Source organism: Pelobates fuscus, chromosome 3 (genome assembly GCF_036172605.1).
Source record: "Pelobates fuscus isolate aPelFus1 chromosome 3, aPelFus1.pri, whole genome shotgun sequence".
NCBI classification, from domain to species: domain Eukaryota; kingdom Metazoa; phylum Chordata; class Amphibia; order Anura; family Pelobatidae; genus Pelobates; species Pelobates fuscus.
Genome location: NC_086319.1, coordinates 6,938,045 through 6,957,053, shown reverse-complemented (window position 1 = coordinate 6,957,053; position 19,009 = coordinate 6,938,045). Strand labels below are relative to the sequence as shown.

Sequence of the window (19,009 nt, the reverse complement as noted above, 5' to 3'; positions counted from 1 at the left end):
ATATATATACGTATATATACACATATGTATATATATACATATATTAATTCTACACATATATTTATGTCATAATTTTACATAATTAGGTATCCTAATTAATTACAATTAGCGGGACCTGCCTGACCACCCATGCCGAAAGTATAGGGAATTTAATTTGCTAGCACTATATTTATCCCTATAACTTTCCAAGACACCATAAAACCTGTACATGGGGGGTACTGTTTTACTCGGGAGACTTCGCTGAACACAAATATTAGTGTTTCAAAACAGTAAAATGTATTACAACCATGATATCACCAGTAAAAGTGACGTTTTTTGCATTTTTCACGCACAAACAGCACTTACAGGGACGATATTATTGCTGCAATACTTTTTACTGTTTTGAAACACAAATATTTGTGTTCAGCGAAGTCTCCTGAGTACAACAGTACCCCTCATGTACAGGTTTTATGGTGTTTTCAAAAATTACAGCGTCAAATATAAGGCTTGTGTTTAATTTTTTTCACATTAAAATTCGCCAGATTGCTTACGTTGCCTTTATGACCCTATGGTAGCCCAAGAATGAAAATTACCCCTATGATGGCATACCATTTGCAATAGTAGACAACCAAAGGTATTGCAAATGGGGTATGTCCAGTCTTTTTTAGTAGCCACTTAGTCACAAACACTGGCCAAAATTGGCGTTTTTTGCATTTTTCACACACAAACAAATACGAACGCTAACTTTGGCCAGTGTTTGTGACCAAATGGCTACTAAAAAAGACTGGACATCGCTTATTTGCAATACCTTGGGTCGTCTACTATTGCAAATGGTATGCCATTATGGGTGTAAATTTATTTCCTGGGCTACTATACAGTCTCAAAGGCAACGTAACCAATCTGGCGAATTTCAATTTCAAATGTAACACGCTATATTTGACCCTGTAACTTCCCAAAACACCATAAAACCTGTACATAGGGGGTACTGTTTTACACGTGAGACTTTGCTGAATACAAATATGTGTATTTTATTGCAGTAAAAGCAAACAGTATTATGACATTGACAGTTAAAATGTCATGTAGAACGAAAAAAATCAAAAAAAATCTTATTTTGTCCCATTTTTTTCATATTAAATTATGTTTCATAGCTAAATATTTGATATTAAATGAAAGCCCTGTTTCCCCTGAATAAAATGATATATAATAAGGGGGGGTGCATTTAATATGAAAGAGGTGAATTACGGTTGGACAGACATATAGCGCAAATGCCAGGTTTTGTTTACGTTTTGTTTCGTTCACAACTTGTACATTTGGCTGCGGTGTTAAGGGGTTAAGCACAGGGCTTAATTTTGTGTATTTGTATTTGATTTTGCATTACACAACCATCCTAACCTGTAATCGGTCTTGAGAGCAAAGCACTCTTGGAAAGATGCAAGAACATATTAAGCTCCTGGGCAGCTCGGCCAGTGAAACTGGACATGGAGTCCAAAATGAATCATCCTGTAGTGTGGACAATGGTTTTGTCACTAAGCATGGCTGTGTTCTTAGAACATAGATGATGCACTTTAAGTGGGAATATCACGATCCTAGTTTGTTAAGCTCAGGGTGACACAGCATTAAATGAAACCAGTCAATAAATCATTGCGCTGTGAGTTAGCGCACTTCGTTTCAGATGTCACATCCAGCAATCAGCAAATTCGTTTAGCATTCTCAGTATTAGGATAAGGAAACGATGATTTAATCGAGCCAGATAAGAGGAACTGAGCTGGATGATTTATTAGGTTACACAATATTTAGCTTTAGAATTCACAAGCAACACACCGTCTATCTAAAACCAACACGTTGCACTTATTTATTTCTCATTGCTTGCAGTCAATATGTATCAGTCATAAAAGGATCATAAACGTCCTGATAAGTTTTGTGAGTAATCAATGGCCTGACACCGGAAAATCTAAATCCGAGCACGCCTTCCACTCCGCATTATAAAAGAAAGCTAATTCTACATCAAGCTGTTGTGGCATCTCAACAGGGCTTCCATCCCCAACTCCAACAACAAATGGCATCTCAGACGGACCTCATCCACATCTTTAATGGAATTCCATTCACCTCCCGATCCTCAGCCAATCTGCTGAAAGCCTTAAACTCCTTCCAGGCTAGAGAAGACGACTTGCTCCTGGTATCTTATCCAAAGTCTGGTAAATATTAATACTTATATAGCGCCAACATATTCTGCAGCGCTTTACAATTATAAAATGGGGATTTGGGACAACAGTTATTTTAAATACAGAATATAACACAAACAAGAGGTGAAAAATACCCCGCTCTAACAAGCTTACACTCTAATCATTTACATCACCGTTTTAATTTAAGTTGTACAATTTATTACTTCTATCCAATTTACAGAATCACATACAAGATGTTAATTTACTTGAAAGCCACCGATTCGGGTTGACGAGGGGGTCTCCATTTCGTTTGTTTTTATAAAATGTTTATTTAAAGGTTTGCTCTGTTAGAGTTTGTAGGTGGCTATGGTACAAAGTCACTGCCGCAGAAAATGAATATAACAGGACACAGATAATTATTAGATCACAGCAACCAAGGGCACAAACCCTTCACAATGACATGTTATCTGCAGTAAAGGAAAGACATATCTGTGAGATAATTGTGACTGTATTTATTTTTCGGTGTGGAAATGAATCTCTGGTAAAGAAGTAAAATATTTTCATAGAAGAGAAAGCTCGTAGGTAAAATGAATAAAAGCGGCTTACTGACATTCAATATAACTACTTCTAAATAAAATAAGCCGACAGCAAGTTCATCACGAATGCCACAATTTACTGATCCACCAATATGTGAACTAGCAGGTTCTAAAGATTTCACTGGTTTTACCAGCTTGAAGAGATTCTATCTGGGAATGCCTCCCTTGCTTAATGGCACCCGGTCACTACTGCTATGGGTTAATATGTTTTATATTAACATAGGGACTTCAGGGACCATATTGTGATGACAGCGTGAAACATCATTGGTCCATAAGGGTTAACATGCTGTTTAAACCAATTCCAGGCACTCACTGGTTGGCAGAGATCATGAAGCATCTCTATACATCGAAAGTTTCCTTGACGTCCCCTATCGAGTTTGGAGACGTTTCTAAACTGGAAGAGTTGAGTCACATCCCCTCGAGAAGGATCATCCCTACTCATTTGAGCTACGACATGTTACCTACAGAATTCAAGGTCAAGAAATGCAAGGTGAGCCCAATATAAAACAGCACCAAAATACATTGGGAAAAGGAATCATCCCAAAACAGAGACATAATAAGAATATCCCTTCCTTGCCCTAACAAAAACCCTCATCAAGCTTCTCCAACACCTCACCTCTTTCCATAAAGATTATCCTTTCACCGTCTCACCAGATTGCAAGCACACAAGTTCAGCTCTCAAGACTATATGACCAGTGAAAAACAATGATATTTTACGTTTGTCATATTTGACCTGCTTAGCGTAATGAGACCTACATGCAAAACCTTATAAAACACAAATAAACCTTAATAACCAATTCTGAAAAGGCACACTTATATAAGTATTAAAAGGAATGTTGAGTATGGGTTAATGTTTAGTGGTAGTGAAGTGTATCAGTATAAGGGTTAATGTTTAGTGTAGAGTAGTGTATCAGTATAGGGGTTAATGTTTAGTGGTAGTGAAGTGTATCAGTATAAGGGTTAATGTTTAGTGTAGAGTAGTGTATTAGTATAAGGGTTAATGTTTAGTGGTAGTGAAGTGTATCAGTATAAGGGTTAATGTTTAGTGTAGAGTAGTGTATCAGTATAGGGGTTAATGTTTAGTGTAGAGTAGTGTATTAGTATAAGGGTTAATGTTTAGTGGTAGTGAAGTGTATCAGTATAAGGGTTAATGTTTAGTGTAGAGTAGTGTATCAGTATAGGGGTTAATGTTTAGTGGTAGTGAAGTGTATCAGTATAAGGGTTAATGTTTAGTGTAGAGTAGTGTATCAGTATAAGGGGTTAATGTTTAGTGTAGAGTAGTGTATCAGTATAGGGGTTAATGTTTAGTGTAGAGTAGTGTATCAGTATAGGGGTTAATGTGTAGAGTAGTGTATCAGTATAGGGGTTAATGTTTAGTGTAGAGTAGTGTATCAGTATAAGGGTTAATGTTTAGTGTAGAGTAGTGTATCAGTATAAGGGGTTAATGTGTAGAGTAGTGTATCAGTATAGGGGTTAATGTTTAGTGTAGAGTAGTGTATCAGTATAAGGGTTAATGTTTAGTGTAGAGTAGTGTATCAGTATAAGGGGTTAATGTTTAGTGTAGAGTAGTGTATCAGTATAAGTGTTAATGTTTAGTGTAGAGTAGTGTATCAGTATAAGGGTTAATGTTTAGTGTAGAGTAGTGTATCAGTATAAGGGTTAATGTTTAGTGTAGAGTAGTGTATCAGTATAGGGGTTAATGTTTAGTGTAGAGTAGTGTATCAGTATAAGGGGTTAATGTTTAGTGTAGAGTAGTGTATCAGTATAAGTGTTAATGTTTAGTGTAGAGTAGTGTATCAGTATAAGGGTTAATGTTTAGTGTAGAGTAGTGTATCAGTATAAGGGTTAATGTTTAGTGTAGAGTAGTGTATCAGTATAGGGGTTAATGTGTAGAGTAGTGTATCAGTATATGGGTTAATGTTTAGTGTAGAGTAAAGTATCAGTATAAGGGTTAATGTTTAGTGTAGAGTAGTGTATCAGTATAGGGGTTAATGTTTAGTGTAGAGTAGTGTATCAGTATAGGGGTTAATGTTTAGTGTAGAGTAGTGTATCAGTATAGGGGTTAATGTTTAGTGTAGAGTAGTGTATCAGTATAAGGGTTAATGTTTAGTGTAGAGTAGTGTATCAGTATAAGGGTTAATGTTTAGTGTAGAGTAGTGTATCAGTATAGGGGTTAATGTTTAGTGTAGAGTAGTGTATCAGTATAGGGGTTAATGTTTAGTGTAGAGTAGTGTATCAGTATAGGGGTTAATGTGTAGAGTAGTGTATCAGTATAGGGGTTAATGTTTAGTGTAGAGTAGTGTATCAGTATAAGGGGTTAATGTTTAGTGTAGAGTAGTGTATCAGTATAAGTGTTAATGTTTAGTGTAGAGTAGTGTATCAGTATAAGGGTTAATGTTTAGTGTAGAGTAGTGTATCAGTATAGGGGTTAATGTTTAGAGTAGTGTATCAGTATAGGGGTTAATGTTTAGAGTAGTGTATCAGTATAGGGGTTAGTGTTTAGTGTAGTGCATCAGTATAGGGTTTAAGGTTTAGTGTAGAGTAGTGTGTCAGTATAAGGGTTCATGTTTAGTGTAGAGTAGTGTATCGGTATAAGGGTTAATGTGTAGAGTAGTGTATCAGTATAAGGGTTAATGTTTAGTGTAGAGTAGTGTATCAGTATAGGGGTTAATGTTTAGTGTAGAGTAGTGTATCAGTATAGGGGTTAATGTTTAGTGTAGAGTAGTGTATCAGTATAGGGGTTAATGTTTAGTCTAGAGTAGTGTATCAGTATAAGGGTTAATGTTTAGTGTAGAGTAGTGAATCAGTATAAGGGTTAATGTTTAGTGTAGAGTAGTGTATCAGTATAGGGGTTAATGTTTAGTGTAGAGTAGTGTATCAGTATAGGGGTTAATGTTTAGTGTAGAGTAGTGTATCAGTATAGGGGTTAATGTTTAGTGTAGAGTAGTGTATCAGTATAAGGGTTAATGTTTAGTGTAGAGTAGTGAATCAGTATAAGGGTTAATGTTTAGTGTAGAGTAGTGTATCAGTATAGGGGTTAATGTTTAGTGTAGAGTAGTGTATCAGTATAGGGGTTAATGTTTAGTGTAGAGTAGTGTATCAGTATAGGGGTTAATGTTTAGTCTAGAGTAGTGTATCAGTATAAGGGTTAAGGTTTAGTGTAGAGTAGTGTATCAGTATAAGGGTTAATGTTTAGTGTAGAGTAGTGTATCAGTATAGGGGTTAATGTTTAGTGTAGAGTAGTGTATCAGTATAGGGGTTAATGTTTAGTGTAGAGTAGTGTATCAGTATAAGGGTTAAGGTTTAGTGTAGAGTAGTGTATCAGTATAAGGGTTAATGTTTAGTGTAGAGTAGTGTATCAGTATAGGGGTTAATGTTTAGTGTAGAGTAGTGTATCAGTATAGGGGTTAATGTTTAGTGTAGAGTAGTGAATCAGTATAAGGGTTAATGTTTAGTGTAGAGTAGTGTATCAGTATAAGGGTTAATGTTTAGTGTAGAGTAGTGTATCAGTATAAGGGTTAATGTTTAAAGTAGTGTATCAGTATAGGGGTTAATGTTTAGTGTAGAGTAGTGTATCAGTATAGGGGTTAATGTTTAGTGTAGAGTAGTGTATCAGTATAAGGGTTAATGTGTAGAGTAGTGTATCAGTAAAAGGGTTAATGTTTAGTGTAGAGTAGTGTATCAGTATAAGGGTTAATGTTTAGTGTAGAGTAGTGTATCAGTATAAGGGTTAATGTTTAGTGTAGAGTAGTGTATCAGTATAAGGGGTTAATGTTTAGTGTAGAGTAGTGTATCAGTATAAGGGTTAATGTTTAGTGTAGAGAAGTGTATCAGTATAAGGGTTAATGTTTAGTGTAGAGTAGTGTATCAGTATAAGGGTTAATGTGTAGAGTAGTGTATCAGTAAAAGGGTTAATGTTTAGTGTAGAGTAGTGTATCAGTATAAGGGTTAATGTTTAGTGTAGAGTAGTGTATCAGTATAAGGGTTAATGTTTAGTGTAGAGTAGTGTATCAGTATAAGGGTTAATGTTTAGTGTAGAGTAGTGTATCAGTATAAGGGTTAATGTTTAGTTTAGAGTAGTGTATCAGTATAAGGGGTTAATGTTTAGTGTAGAGTAGTGTATCAGTATAAGGGTTAATGTTTAGTGTAGAGAAGTGTATCAGTATAAGGGTTAATGTTTAGTGTAGAGTAGTGTATCAGTATAAGGGGTTAATATATAGTGTAGAGTAGTGTTTCAGTATAAGGGTTAATCTTTAGTGTAGAGTAGTGTATCAGTATAGGGTTTAGTGTAGAGTAGTGTATCCGTATAAGGGTTAATGTTTAGTGTAGTGTAGTGTTAATGTTTAGTTTAGTGAAGAGTAATCTTTAGAGCAGTGTATTGGGGTAGTGTAGGGGTTCATGTGAAGTGTTTTAGAGTAATGAAGGAATTCATGTGTAGTGTAGGGGTTATGAAGATGAATGTCGTAGATACATAAAGTCCCATTGCTGCCTGAGATTAGTGTGAGTTGCAGGGACATGTATGCCCCCCTAATATTCAGTGATACATTATTAGAAAAAAACGGAATTAACCCCTTAAGGACACATGACATGTGTGACATGTCATGATTCCCTTTTATTCCAGAAGTTTGGTCCTTAAGGGGTTAAAGGCGCTCGCTATAACGTGATGGATCAGTGAGGGCTGCTGTATACAATACAAGGATTCCCAAACCTTGTGAATTGGTGAAACAGAGAATAGAATATGGTGTTTACTGCGACCAAAAGTAATACGTACATACACCTCAGGGAGGGAGAGTTGGTAAATACCTCAAAGTAATAAAACAGAAAAAACAATAATAGTGCAATACAGTATTATAAAGTGCAAAATCTTTGTTAAATGACTGTAGGAAAACCACTCACATAGGGTAGAGCTATACAAGAGCTCTGCTTTATTCCGCGTGGACGGTACAATCCCCGTCTAAGGATACAGGATGGTAAAGATGGTATTGATCCTCCAGATGCAAATGCAAATATAAAAGTGAAAGAGAAAAGCACTCTGATAATGTAGTAAGTACTGTAAACCAGTATAATTAAAGAAAGTATTGTACTTACAATTGTAGAGCAAAACCTGCTCTAGTTATCACAGCATGGGTGGTACTATCCCCACCTAAGGATATGGTGGCACCAGGTAGCCAACAGGATGTGGAGTGTAGGGTAAAATAATAAAAGATATATGTATAAGTAGAATAGAATAAAATAAAAAAAAATTATAAATAAAGCATATAAATATATGTAGGTACAAGTGTCCAAAAAAATGTCCCACTTAAGGCGTTTCGCCTCTCCAGAGGCTAAAGCCTCTGGAGAGGCGAAACGCGTTAAGTGGGACATTTTGTTTTAGACATTTTTTTGGACACTTGTACCTACATATATTTATATGGTATATTGATAATAAATAGTCAATTTTATTCTACTTATACATATATCTTTTATTATTTTACCCTACACTCCACATCCTGTTGGCTACCTGGTGCCACCATATCCATAGGTGGGGATAGTACCACCCATGCTGTGATAACTAGAGCAGGTTTTGCTCTACAATTTTAAGTACAATACTTTCTTTAATTATCCTGGTTTACAGTACTTACTACACTATCAGAGTGCTTTTCTCTTTCACTTTTATATTTGCATTTGCATCTGGAGGATCAATACCATCTTTACCATCCTGTATCCTTAGACGGGGATTGTACCGTCCACGCGGAATAAAGCAGAGCTCTTATATAGCTCTACCCTATGTGAGTGGTTTTCCAACAGTCATTTAACAAAGATTTTGCACTTTATAATACTGTATTGCACTATTATTGTTTTTTCTGTTTTATTACTTTGAGGTATTTACCAACTCTCCCTCCCTGAGGTGTAAGTACGTATTACTTTTGGGCGCAGTATACGCCATATTCTATTCAGTGATACATTATTAGTGCAGTTTAACCTTTCATTGTCTTTTCAGGCGATTTACATCGTCCGGAACCCCAAAGATACCGCAGTCTCTTTGTTTCACTATTACAGAGAGAACCCCAATCTCCCAACCATCGAGACCTGGCAGAGTTACTTTGACATGTTCCTGCGAGGAGACGGTGAGGATAAGCAGAAATATACAACATTTGTTCTATAGACCTAATATATTTATTTAAATCAAGTCTAAAATAAAAAAAATTATTACCAATTTAAACTAAAATATTTTTATAGAAAATTACAAAAGCAAATAAAGATTAGTGAAGTCAAGTGAGTTTCCAAAAAAATTATTCCCTAAATGTATACAATTTTCAATAATTTAAATTGTATTTAAAAATATGTTACCCTCTAAATTAAGCAGAGAAATAATTGCATTTTAAAGACACATTATCTGCCAGCTGGTGATTTAGAAAGCTTGTAAGCGTACTAGATTTGAGATTCTAGGAATTACCCTTTATTTAGCAGCTTGAGGTACAGTAATGGGGATCAGATTGCGCCTATAGGTAGTGATGTCCCGAACGGTTTGCTGGCGAATAGTTCCTGGCGAACATCGTATGTTCGCGTTCCCCACGGATGGCGAACACATGCGATGTTCGGTCCGCCCCCTATTCGTCATCACTGAGTAAACTTTGACCCTGTACCTCACAGTCAGCAGACACATTCCAGCCAATCAGCAGCAGACCCTCCCTCCAAGACCCTCCCACCTCCTAGACAGCATACAATTTAGATTAATTCTGAAGCTGCATTCTTTTTTTTTGTGTTTATTATACATTATCCTCCATAGCCAGTAACCTGTGTTTATTATACATTATCCCCCATAGCCAGTAACCTGTGTTTATTATACATTATCTATCTATAGCCAGTAACCTGTGTTTATTATGCATTATCCCCCCCATAGCCAGTAACCTGTTTATTATACATTACCCCCCATAGCCAGTAACCTGTGTTTATTATACATTATACTCCCATAGCCAGTAACCTGTGTGTATTATACATTATGCTCCCATAGCCAGTAACCTGTGTTTATTATACATTATCTCCCCCATAGCCAGTAACCTGTGTTTATTATACATTATCCCCCCACAACCAGTAACCTGTGTTTATTATACATTATCCCCCCACAACCAGTAACCTGTGTTTATTATACATTATCCCCCCATAGCCAGTAACCGGTGTTTATTATACATTATCCTCCCATAGCCAGTAACCTGTGTTTATTATACATGCAGGATAAAACTTACCAGGAAAGGTTAAAGGATCTTAACATGTATAGCTTGGAGGAAAGACGAGACAGGGGGGATATGATAGAAACATTTAAATACATAAAGGGAATCAACACAGTAAAGGAGGAGACTATATTTAAAAGAAGAAAAACTAACACAACAAGAGGACATAGTCTTAAATTAGAGGGACAAAGGTTTAAAAATAATATCAGGAAGTATTACTTTACTGAGAGGGTAGTGGATGCATGGAATAGCCTTCCAGCTGAAGTGGTAGAGGTTAACACAGTAAAGGAGTTTAAGCATGCGTGGGATAGGCATAAGGCTATCCTAACTATAAGATAAGGCCAGGGACTAATGAAAGTATTTAGAAAATTGGGCAGACTAGATGGGCCGAATGGTTCTTATCTGCCGTCACATTCTATGTTTCTATTATCCCTCCATAGCCAGTAACCTGTGTTTATTATACATTATCCTCCCCATAGCCAGTAACCTGTGTTTATTATACATTATCCCCCCCATAGCCAGTAACCTGTGCTTATTATACATTATCCCCCTGTAACGGACCGTTTCAGCATATGAGGGGTTAAATTCCGTTTAGGCGATAATCCCCTTTTCTCAGAAAGGCACAGCTACTGCAGAACATCAGAACTCACGAACTGGATATAGGTGAATAAGGTAGCACTCCAGCTGGAACCTCACAAATAGCTGCTAGCAGATGAATAGGAAAAGCAGACATCAGCTTACACTCCTAGCAGTCAAATCTCCAACAGCATACAGTGAATCCCCCCAAGAACGAGACAAGGCTCCGTGTTGAAGGTCAAGCAGTGGTCTGAGGTGCTGGGCACCCAGCCTGGTTTTTATTACATGAGTACACATACAGGCCACACCCAGGGGGAGGCATAAAATAACCAATAACATAGATGTTACCTCCCACACATCCCCTCCCCTTAGTGTGACACTTAATCCCATTATGTGTACAGTTCAAAATATACTTTTACACAACTTTCATAACTTTAAAACCATACATCACATTCACATAAAAATACATATCCACAATCAATCCATTCAGGGGAACAACATATTAAAAAAATGGCATGAATCAGACCAGGGGTTCAAAAGTTAGTAAAAGTATATTTTATTCCCCCTGGCTCAAACAGTAAAAGTAAAACATCCCCACAATGCATCCTGGCTTCCTCCCTTCTGCCCTGGAGATAATTGGAGAAGAAATCTAATTATCCAGGACTAGAGGCAGACTCCATTAACCACATGGTTGCAAAACAACATAAAACTCTTTAAAATACATAAAGTCACATTTTATACATTAAACACAGACATTTAACATATCCCCAGATAGCTCAGGTCTGCGTGCACATTATTAGGTGAATGGCACGCAGACCACACAAATACAGTTTAATTGCCATGGAGCCAAAGTCTTTCCCATAGTCTTTCATTATATGAATAGGCTCCATGGCATAGCTATCTGGGGGGTATCACTGCTCACACAGGGCAAGTACCGAATGGCCCCACTGTATTTAAAGGGCCAGAATGAGTGACATGCACTCTGTTAGGGCCGAATACTGTTTGTAAAGGGCCCAATCTCCCAGGGCCATAGTCCAAAGGCAGCAGGCGGGCAACCAGGCTTCTCCAGTTCTCAGTGGCGAGGTTGGTTTCGTCACATCTCTCCCCCTTTCCAAAAAGACTAACAGGGTACCTGACCTCCTGCCGGTCAGTGCCCTTGTTAGTCCAGCAACCCACCCACAAAGCAGAAAAATCAGTACAGCCCACCCACAATAAATGGTTACTACACCTGGGTAGAGGAGAAAGTTGTCCATGTCCAGGTGCCTCACCACGGCTGTGCAGGGGACTGGTAGGCTGCCTTGGTGGGTTGCTGAGTGGGCAGAGACCAGCGGTACTCTGTCCTGATGCCAGCACTACCACCGGAGTAGTCTGGTTGGAGCCTGGTTGCTGGAGACGGATTGTCTCCCCCTTCGTTGCATAGCTCTGCTGCTGAATGGGGAGACCAGTTGTCTCCCCCTTGGATACATAGTTCTGTCGTGGGGGGGTAGGACCGACCATCCCTACCCCCTGTGTGGTAAGTGCAGAGACCACGGTCCCATCTGCACCGGTGGGGGGCTTACAGTCTCCCCCTGGTACATTAAACTGCCGCTGGGGAGAGGGGGTAACAAGCTCCTCTCCCGATAGAACACTCTGCCCATTAATAATCCGCCGCTGGGGAGAGGTGGTAATAAGCTCCTCTCCCATGCATACTTCCATCATCTGCGGAGGGAGACCGACTGTCTCTTCTCCTAATACAGTGTCCTGCTGTTGGGGAAAGGAGACTGGGCTCCCAATTCCCAAAAAGTCACGCTGCTGCTGGGGGTTAGGACCAACTACCTCTGCCCCCTGTAACTCAGCCTGCCGCTGGGGAGGGAGGACGCTGCTCTCCTCTCCCTGCATTTCACACTGCCTTCCCGGCATATCACTCTGCTGCTGGGGGGTAGGACCAACTACCTCTGCCCCCTGTAACTCAGCCTGCCGCTGGGGAGGGAGGACGCTGCTCTCCTCTCACTGCACTTCACACTGCCTTCCCGGCATATCACTCTGCTGCTGGGGTGTAGGACCAACTACCTCTGCCCCATGTAACTCAGCCTGCTGCTGGGGAGGGAGGACGCTGCTCTCCTCTCCCTGCACTTCACACTGCCTTCCCGGCATATCACTCTGCTGCTGGGGGGTGGGACCAACTACCTCTGCCCCCTGTAACTCAGCCTGCCGCTGGGGAATGGAGACTGGGCTCCCAATTCCCTGCAGGGCCGGTGGAGAGACCTCGGTCCCATCTCTACAGGCCACCTGGGGTTCTTCCCAGTAAATCTCTACAATATCTTCCCAGCGGAAGGGGTCTGGATCTGGGTCTGTCACCTTACTGTCCTGCTGAGCCTTCCCAATGAAGCGGAAGAGATCTTGGTAGTTTTGCTCCAGTTCCCACTCCAGGGCTGCTAGGTGAGCCAGGTCTTGCTCTACCTCATGGGGGTCATCCCACTCATGCCTAGCCTCCCTCTCATAGAAAATGTCCTGCAGTCTGGTTTGCGCAGGGCTCCCGAAGCCAGGCTCTGCAAAGGACTCCCATAACAAGCCAGGACCATCAAACTCCTCTCCCTCTGGCTTGTCATGTTCGGCTGTCCAGGGTATATACTGTGCCATATACCACCAGAGCGCCTGGTAGGCATCCTCCAGCCATAGCTCCTGCCATACCCGGTGCTCTAGTTCCTTCACCCATTCCTCCAGGGGCTGCTCTCCCAGGAAGGGCATCCGCAGGGCCACTTGCTTCTGCAACCGCTGCTCTTCACTGGGGAGACTCTCACCCCGCTGGTATTGTACATTATCCAGGGCCTGGTACCAGATGCCTTTCCTTATTGCATCCCGGTCATCCATGTCACCCTTATTGTACTCCACTGCTGGTTCCATCCTGGTGCTGTCAGGGTCGCTGTACTCAGACATGCGTTGCCCTCAAATTGTAAATCCAAAGAAATGGTGTTCTGTAGCTGTCCTTCTGGCTGTAGGAACGATCCCGCCGCTTGCCACCAATAGTAACGGACCGTTTCAGCATATGAGGGGTTAAATTCCGTTTAGGCGATAATCCCCTTTTCTCAGAAAGGCACAGCTACTGCAGAACATCAGAACTCACGAACTGGATATAGGTGAATAAGGTAGCACTCCAGCTGGAACCTCACAAATAGCTGCTAGCAGATGAATAGGAAAAGCAGACATCAGCTTACACTCCTAGCAGTCAAATCTCCAACAGCATACAGTGAATCCCCCCAAGAACGAGACAAGGCTCCGTGTTGAAGGTCAAGCAGTGGTCTGAGGTGCTGGGCACCCAGCCTGGTTTTTATTACATGAGTACACATACAGGCCACACCCAGGGGGAGGCATAAAATAACCAATAACATAGATGTTACCTCCCACACATCCCCTCCCCTTAGTGTGACACTTAATCCCATTATGTGTACAGTTCAAAATATACTTTTACACAACTTTCATAACTTTAAAACCATACATCACATTCACATAAAAATACATATCCACAATCAATCCATTCAGGGGAACAACATATTAAAAAATGGCATGAATCAGACCAGGGGTTCAAAAGTTAGTAAAAGTATATTTTATTCCCCCTGGCTCAAACAGTAAAAGTAAAACATCCCCACAATGCATCCTGGCTTCCTCCCTTCTGCCCTGGAGATAATTGGAGAAGAAATCTAATTATCCAGGACTAGAGGCAGACTCCATTAACCACATGGTTGCAAAACAACATAAAACTCTTTAAAATACATAAAGTCACATTTTATACATTAAACACAGACATTTAACATATCCCCAGATAGCTCAGGTCTGCGTGCACATTATTAGGTGAATGGCACGCAGACCACACAAATACAGTTTAATTGCCATGGAGCCAAAGTCTTTCCCATAGTCTTTCATTATATGAATAGGCTCCATGGCATAGCTATCTGGGGGGTATCACTGCTCACACAGGGCAAGTACCGAATGGCCCCACTGTATTTAAAGGGCCAGAATGAGTGACATGCACTCTGTTAGGGCCGAATACTGTTTGTAAAGGGCCCAATCTCCCAGGGCCATAGTCCAAAGGCAGCAGGCGGGCAACCAGGCTTCTCCAGTTCTCAGTGGCGAGGTTGGTTTCGTCACACCCCCCATAGCCAGTAACCTGTGTTTATTATACATTATCCTCCCCATAGCCAGTAACCTGTGTTTATTATACATTATCCACCATAGCCAGTAACCTGTGTGTATTATACATTATCCCCCCATAGCCAGTAACCTGTGTTCATTATACATTATCCTCCCCATAGCCAGTAACCTATGTTTATTATACATTATCCCTCCATAGCCAGTAACCTGTGTTTATTATACATTATCCCCCCCATAGCCAGTAACCTGTGCTTATTATACATTATCCCCCCCATAGCCAGTAACCTGTGTTTATTATACATTATCCTCCCCATAGCCAGTAACCTGTGTTTATTATACATTATCCTCCCCATAGCCAGTAACCTGTGTTTATTATACATTATCCCCTCATAGCCAGTAACCTGTGTTTATTATACATTATCCTCCCATAGCCAGTAACGTGTTTATTATACATTATCCCCCCATAGCCAGTAACCTGTGTTTATTATACATTATCCCTCCCATAGCCAGTAACCTGTGTTTATTATACATTATCCTCCCATAGCCAGTAACCTGTGTTTATTATACATTATCCCCCCATAGCCAGTAACCTGTGTTTATTATACATTATCCCCCCCATAGCCAGTAACCTGTGTTTATTATACATTATCCCCCCATAGCCAGTAACCTGTGTTTATTATACATTATCCCCCCATAGCCAGTAACCTGTGTTTATTATACATTATCCCCCATAGTCATTTATCGTTGGACCTAGGCAGCATGATGTCTTAGGCCGGCCCAGAGAGTGAGTGAGTGAGTGAGTGAGTGAATAATATAATATATATGTTCAGAAACATATTAGTAATATATGTAAATCGGGTTCATGCAAAGAGGGTGAAAAGGAATTAAAGAAAAACACACTTATTGCATCAAATTTACAAAGCCAAACTTTTAAAAGCTTTCCTCATTACTTTCTCGGGATGAGGAGTATATCGGTTGTAGACTGAGGATTTCCATCTGCCCAATCTTTTAATAATATGCACTGGAGTGTCAGTGTTGAAGGAGACCGAAGCTGCCCCTATTCTAAATGAAAGTCCCGAGACATGGATACAACCCAATCTTAGGAGTAGTGTTCTGATGTAGAAGATGAATTTAGCGGTAGTCAGAGGGATTCAGTGAGAGTAGTGCTGAAATGTGTGTGGCATGACTGAGTGTGGGTAAATAAGAGTCAAGTATTTTAACTGGGCACTAGTTCTAGGTGGGATAAAGTGGTATAGCGGATGGATGAGTAGTTTGTTTTGTTTTAGAGGTTTGTAGAGAAAGTATATAGTAATCATGATTTTTAGCGATATCCAATATTTTTAAGGTGGTCCCAGTGCCACCACTCATATCTGGTGTCACAATAGCTTGCATTTAAAATAAAACAAAAAAACTTTTGACTAATATAATAGCAGTCAGTTTCCTTCACACGTGTGCGTTTCAGGGCCTGCCAGGGCACAGTGTCACACCAGTGCAACTCATATCTGGTGTAACAGTAGTGTACATTTTAAAAAAAAAATACAGGGGGCTTGTTGTCACCTTTTGGGGACCCTTGGTGTTGTACGTGGCTGGGTGGAGGAAGAGACCTTCAATGACATCAGTGAGGACAAGGAACGGGACATGGTTAGGTTTTGCCATGGATCCCCCTCCGGCATGCCACAGTCCAGGTGTTAGTCCCCTTGAAACAACTTTTCCATCACTATTGTGGCCAGAAAGAGTCCCTGTGGGTTTTAAAATTCGCCTGCCTATTGAAGTCTATGGCGGTTCGCCGGGTTTGCCCGTTCGCGAACATTTGCGGAAGTTCGCGTACGGAAAATTTCATGTTCGCGACATCACTACCTATAGGTCTTATATAGGAGCTTTGTAGGTCAAAGTTCCCTCGCCACTTCCAGTTTACACAGACATGATGTTGTCCTTTTAGCAGAATGATTAGACAAGCTGATCATTATAGCAACCACTTTCTCCTGGAGAATTTATGGTGCAGGTAAATAGGGGTGATACAGGAAACCTGCTGTACGTTAGATAAGATAAGCGTGCAAACAATCCGTGCACATGTTCACAGATACAGTCACTTCATTCTTTCTTTGTGCAATCTCCCAATTCTAGCATTGAAGTATTAATTTTAATTAAATAATATTTACACATGCACATTTAACGTGTAGATGTTTTTCAGGTGAGATCATGTATGTTTATTGTAACTTACTGTAAGATTCTGTGGCTGAATATATGTATGACACATGTTTACCTTTGTAGTTGTGTGCGGATCTTGGTTCGATCACATCTTGAGCTGGGAAGAGCACAGAAATGAAATACCCACTCTCTTTTTGTATTATGAAGCAATGAAAAAGGTAAGATTATTACAATGGAATGAGAAAGAGTTTCTGAATTAGGTTAATTCAGCAATCACTGAATTGTGGAGCCTTGAAAGCGGAGTTAAAAAACATTGTGTAATTCACCAATATTCCCATTGGGAAATTCAGTTTGAGTTCATTATGTAATGGATATATATCTTCCAGAGTTATTCAATAACGTCTTATATTCATCCCTGAATTTCCCTTATTTGCAGGAAGTCAGCATTTTCTGCAGTGACCTACAAATGGCTGCAAAGTCTCAGCCAATCAAAAGCAATAATCCCCCCCGACCCACCCCTGCATCTCAACTCAAGAGAAAGACCATTCTGCTGATTCCTTTAAATAACTATTAACCTACATTACCTGTCAATTTATCCTTTTACACAACTACTCCCTACATTATCCTTGTCACACTGTCCCTTTAAATGACTTTTGCATTACTAGTCGCCTTGTCCCTTTAAATGACTTTTACATTACTAGTCGCCTTGTCCCTTTAAGTGACTATTATCTTTATTACCTGTGTTGCCCTTTGTGTAGGACCTCCCCACAGCTGTACGAAAAATTAGCACCTTCCTCGGAATAAATATCAGCGACAATGAGATCAGCATAATCTGCAAAAAGACATCATTCAATGAGATGAAAATGAACGTAGAGAAAGATAACAGTGACCCAAACCACACGGTCTGCGCCCTGACATCCAACAAAAAGCTGATATTCAGAAAGGGTAAGAGATTGGCTCATCGTATGCGCGCTTCCCTGCAAGAAGCACGTCCCTAATTAACTCCGGAAAAGGAACTGGTTAAATTATCTGTACAAAGTAGGCTTACCTAAATCAATATTTTAGGCATGCAAGGATTCAGAATTGTTTTTATGTTTCTTATTAAAGTTAAGACAGTATTGCTACTGGGACAGGAATTCTGTTTATGTAGCAGACGTTATAAAAGCCAACATTTTTAGTAGCTATTTTGTCTATAAACTGGTAGCTCGCATGATTCTGTGTATGAGCAGTGAAAACATGTTTGTAGGTGAGAAGAAGGAAATGACAGCTCTGGAAAATAGCATGATAGGGGTATGTGGGAGACCCATGAAGACTGGATGGTATCAATCAAGATGGCAAGGGTATGCATGTGTCAACAAATTCTTAGAAAGCAACGAATGTGGCATGTTTGCTTCTGGTGATTGAAGGAAAATCAGCTTGTCGTTTCCTAAATTAGTAATAACTTATTTTAAAAATAGCTTTCTAGAAGAAAGCTAGAACTTATACAACTATTTCATAAAAAAATATAAAAATATAATCTTGCTTTACATCTTTACAGGAACAGTTGGCGACTGGAAGAATTACTTTTCAAACAGACAGAACCGACTCTTCGATGAGCTGTACCAAACAAAGATGGATTCCAGCCACCTGGCCAAGCACATCACCTACGATAACTGAGCAATGTCTTTAACAACACCAAATAAACGCCAGGCAAGATCTGTAATCACAAAGGAGGAGAGACATTACTGTGGCTCCAGCGGCCAGGAAACATCACTGGAGCCAAAACTAGAGCGATTCGAAAAAAATTGCAATATTGTCAACACCTGCACCTCCATATCAGGAGTGGCAGAGGATCCGCATGATAAAGTACAAGATTTGTAAAAATAGTTCCTCCAGTTAAACGAGTTTCAGAGGGAGCACTTCCTGCTCGCCTAACACATCTAAGGTTATGGACAATGAGGTCTTCTGAAAACTGGTGCAAACATGGAGAAGAGGTGGAATCACCAACGGGACTTGCCTGCTGGCACCACTGGTTTCCATGGTGACCTCACTTATGTATTTACACACTGTCTACACTTAACTCACAATGTAATCAGATGGTAATCTGTATTGTAATATACATATTGTAATCACAATAGTAAATGCAATGATAGTGAATACAATAGTGAGTTACTGGGTTTGGTCTCATCATAATCCTTTTTGCTACCTGGTTGCACGCAAGGAGACTCCA

The 19,009-nt window shown here is 40.0% G+C and overlaps 1 protein-coding gene across 1 annotated transcript; it reads left to right on the top strand.

The window, feature by feature from the left end:
* The first annotated feature begins 1,947 nt into the window (after nt 1–1,947).
* LOC134600664 (sulfotransferase 6B1-like) lies at nt 1,948–18,941 on the top strand. The gene is made up of 6 exons (XM_063445037.1): nt 1,948–2,174; nt 3,043–3,227; nt 8,718–8,844; nt 16,924–17,018; nt 17,559–17,745; nt 18,338–18,941. The coding sequence occupies exons 1-6, from the start codon at nt 2,036–2,038 to the stop codon at nt 18,454–18,456; spliced, it is 852 nt and encodes a 283-aa protein (XP_063301107.1). The 5' UTR covers nt 1,948–2,035; the 3' UTR covers nt 18,457–18,941.
* Nucleotides 18,942–19,009: the final 68 nt, after the last annotated feature.

Coding starts and splice junctions, on each gene's coding strand:
- LOC134600664 (XM_063445037.1), top strand. CDS start 2,036: ATGGCATCTCAGACGGACCTCATCCACATCTTTAATGGAATTCCATTC. Junction 2,175..3,042: donor GGTATCTTATCCAAAGTCTG/GTAAATATTAAT, acceptor AACCAATTCCAG/GCACTCACTGGTTGGCAGAG. Junction 17,019..17,558: donor ATTATGAAGCAATGAAAAAG/GTAAGATTATTA, acceptor CCCTTTGTGTAG/GACCTCCCCACAGCTGTACG.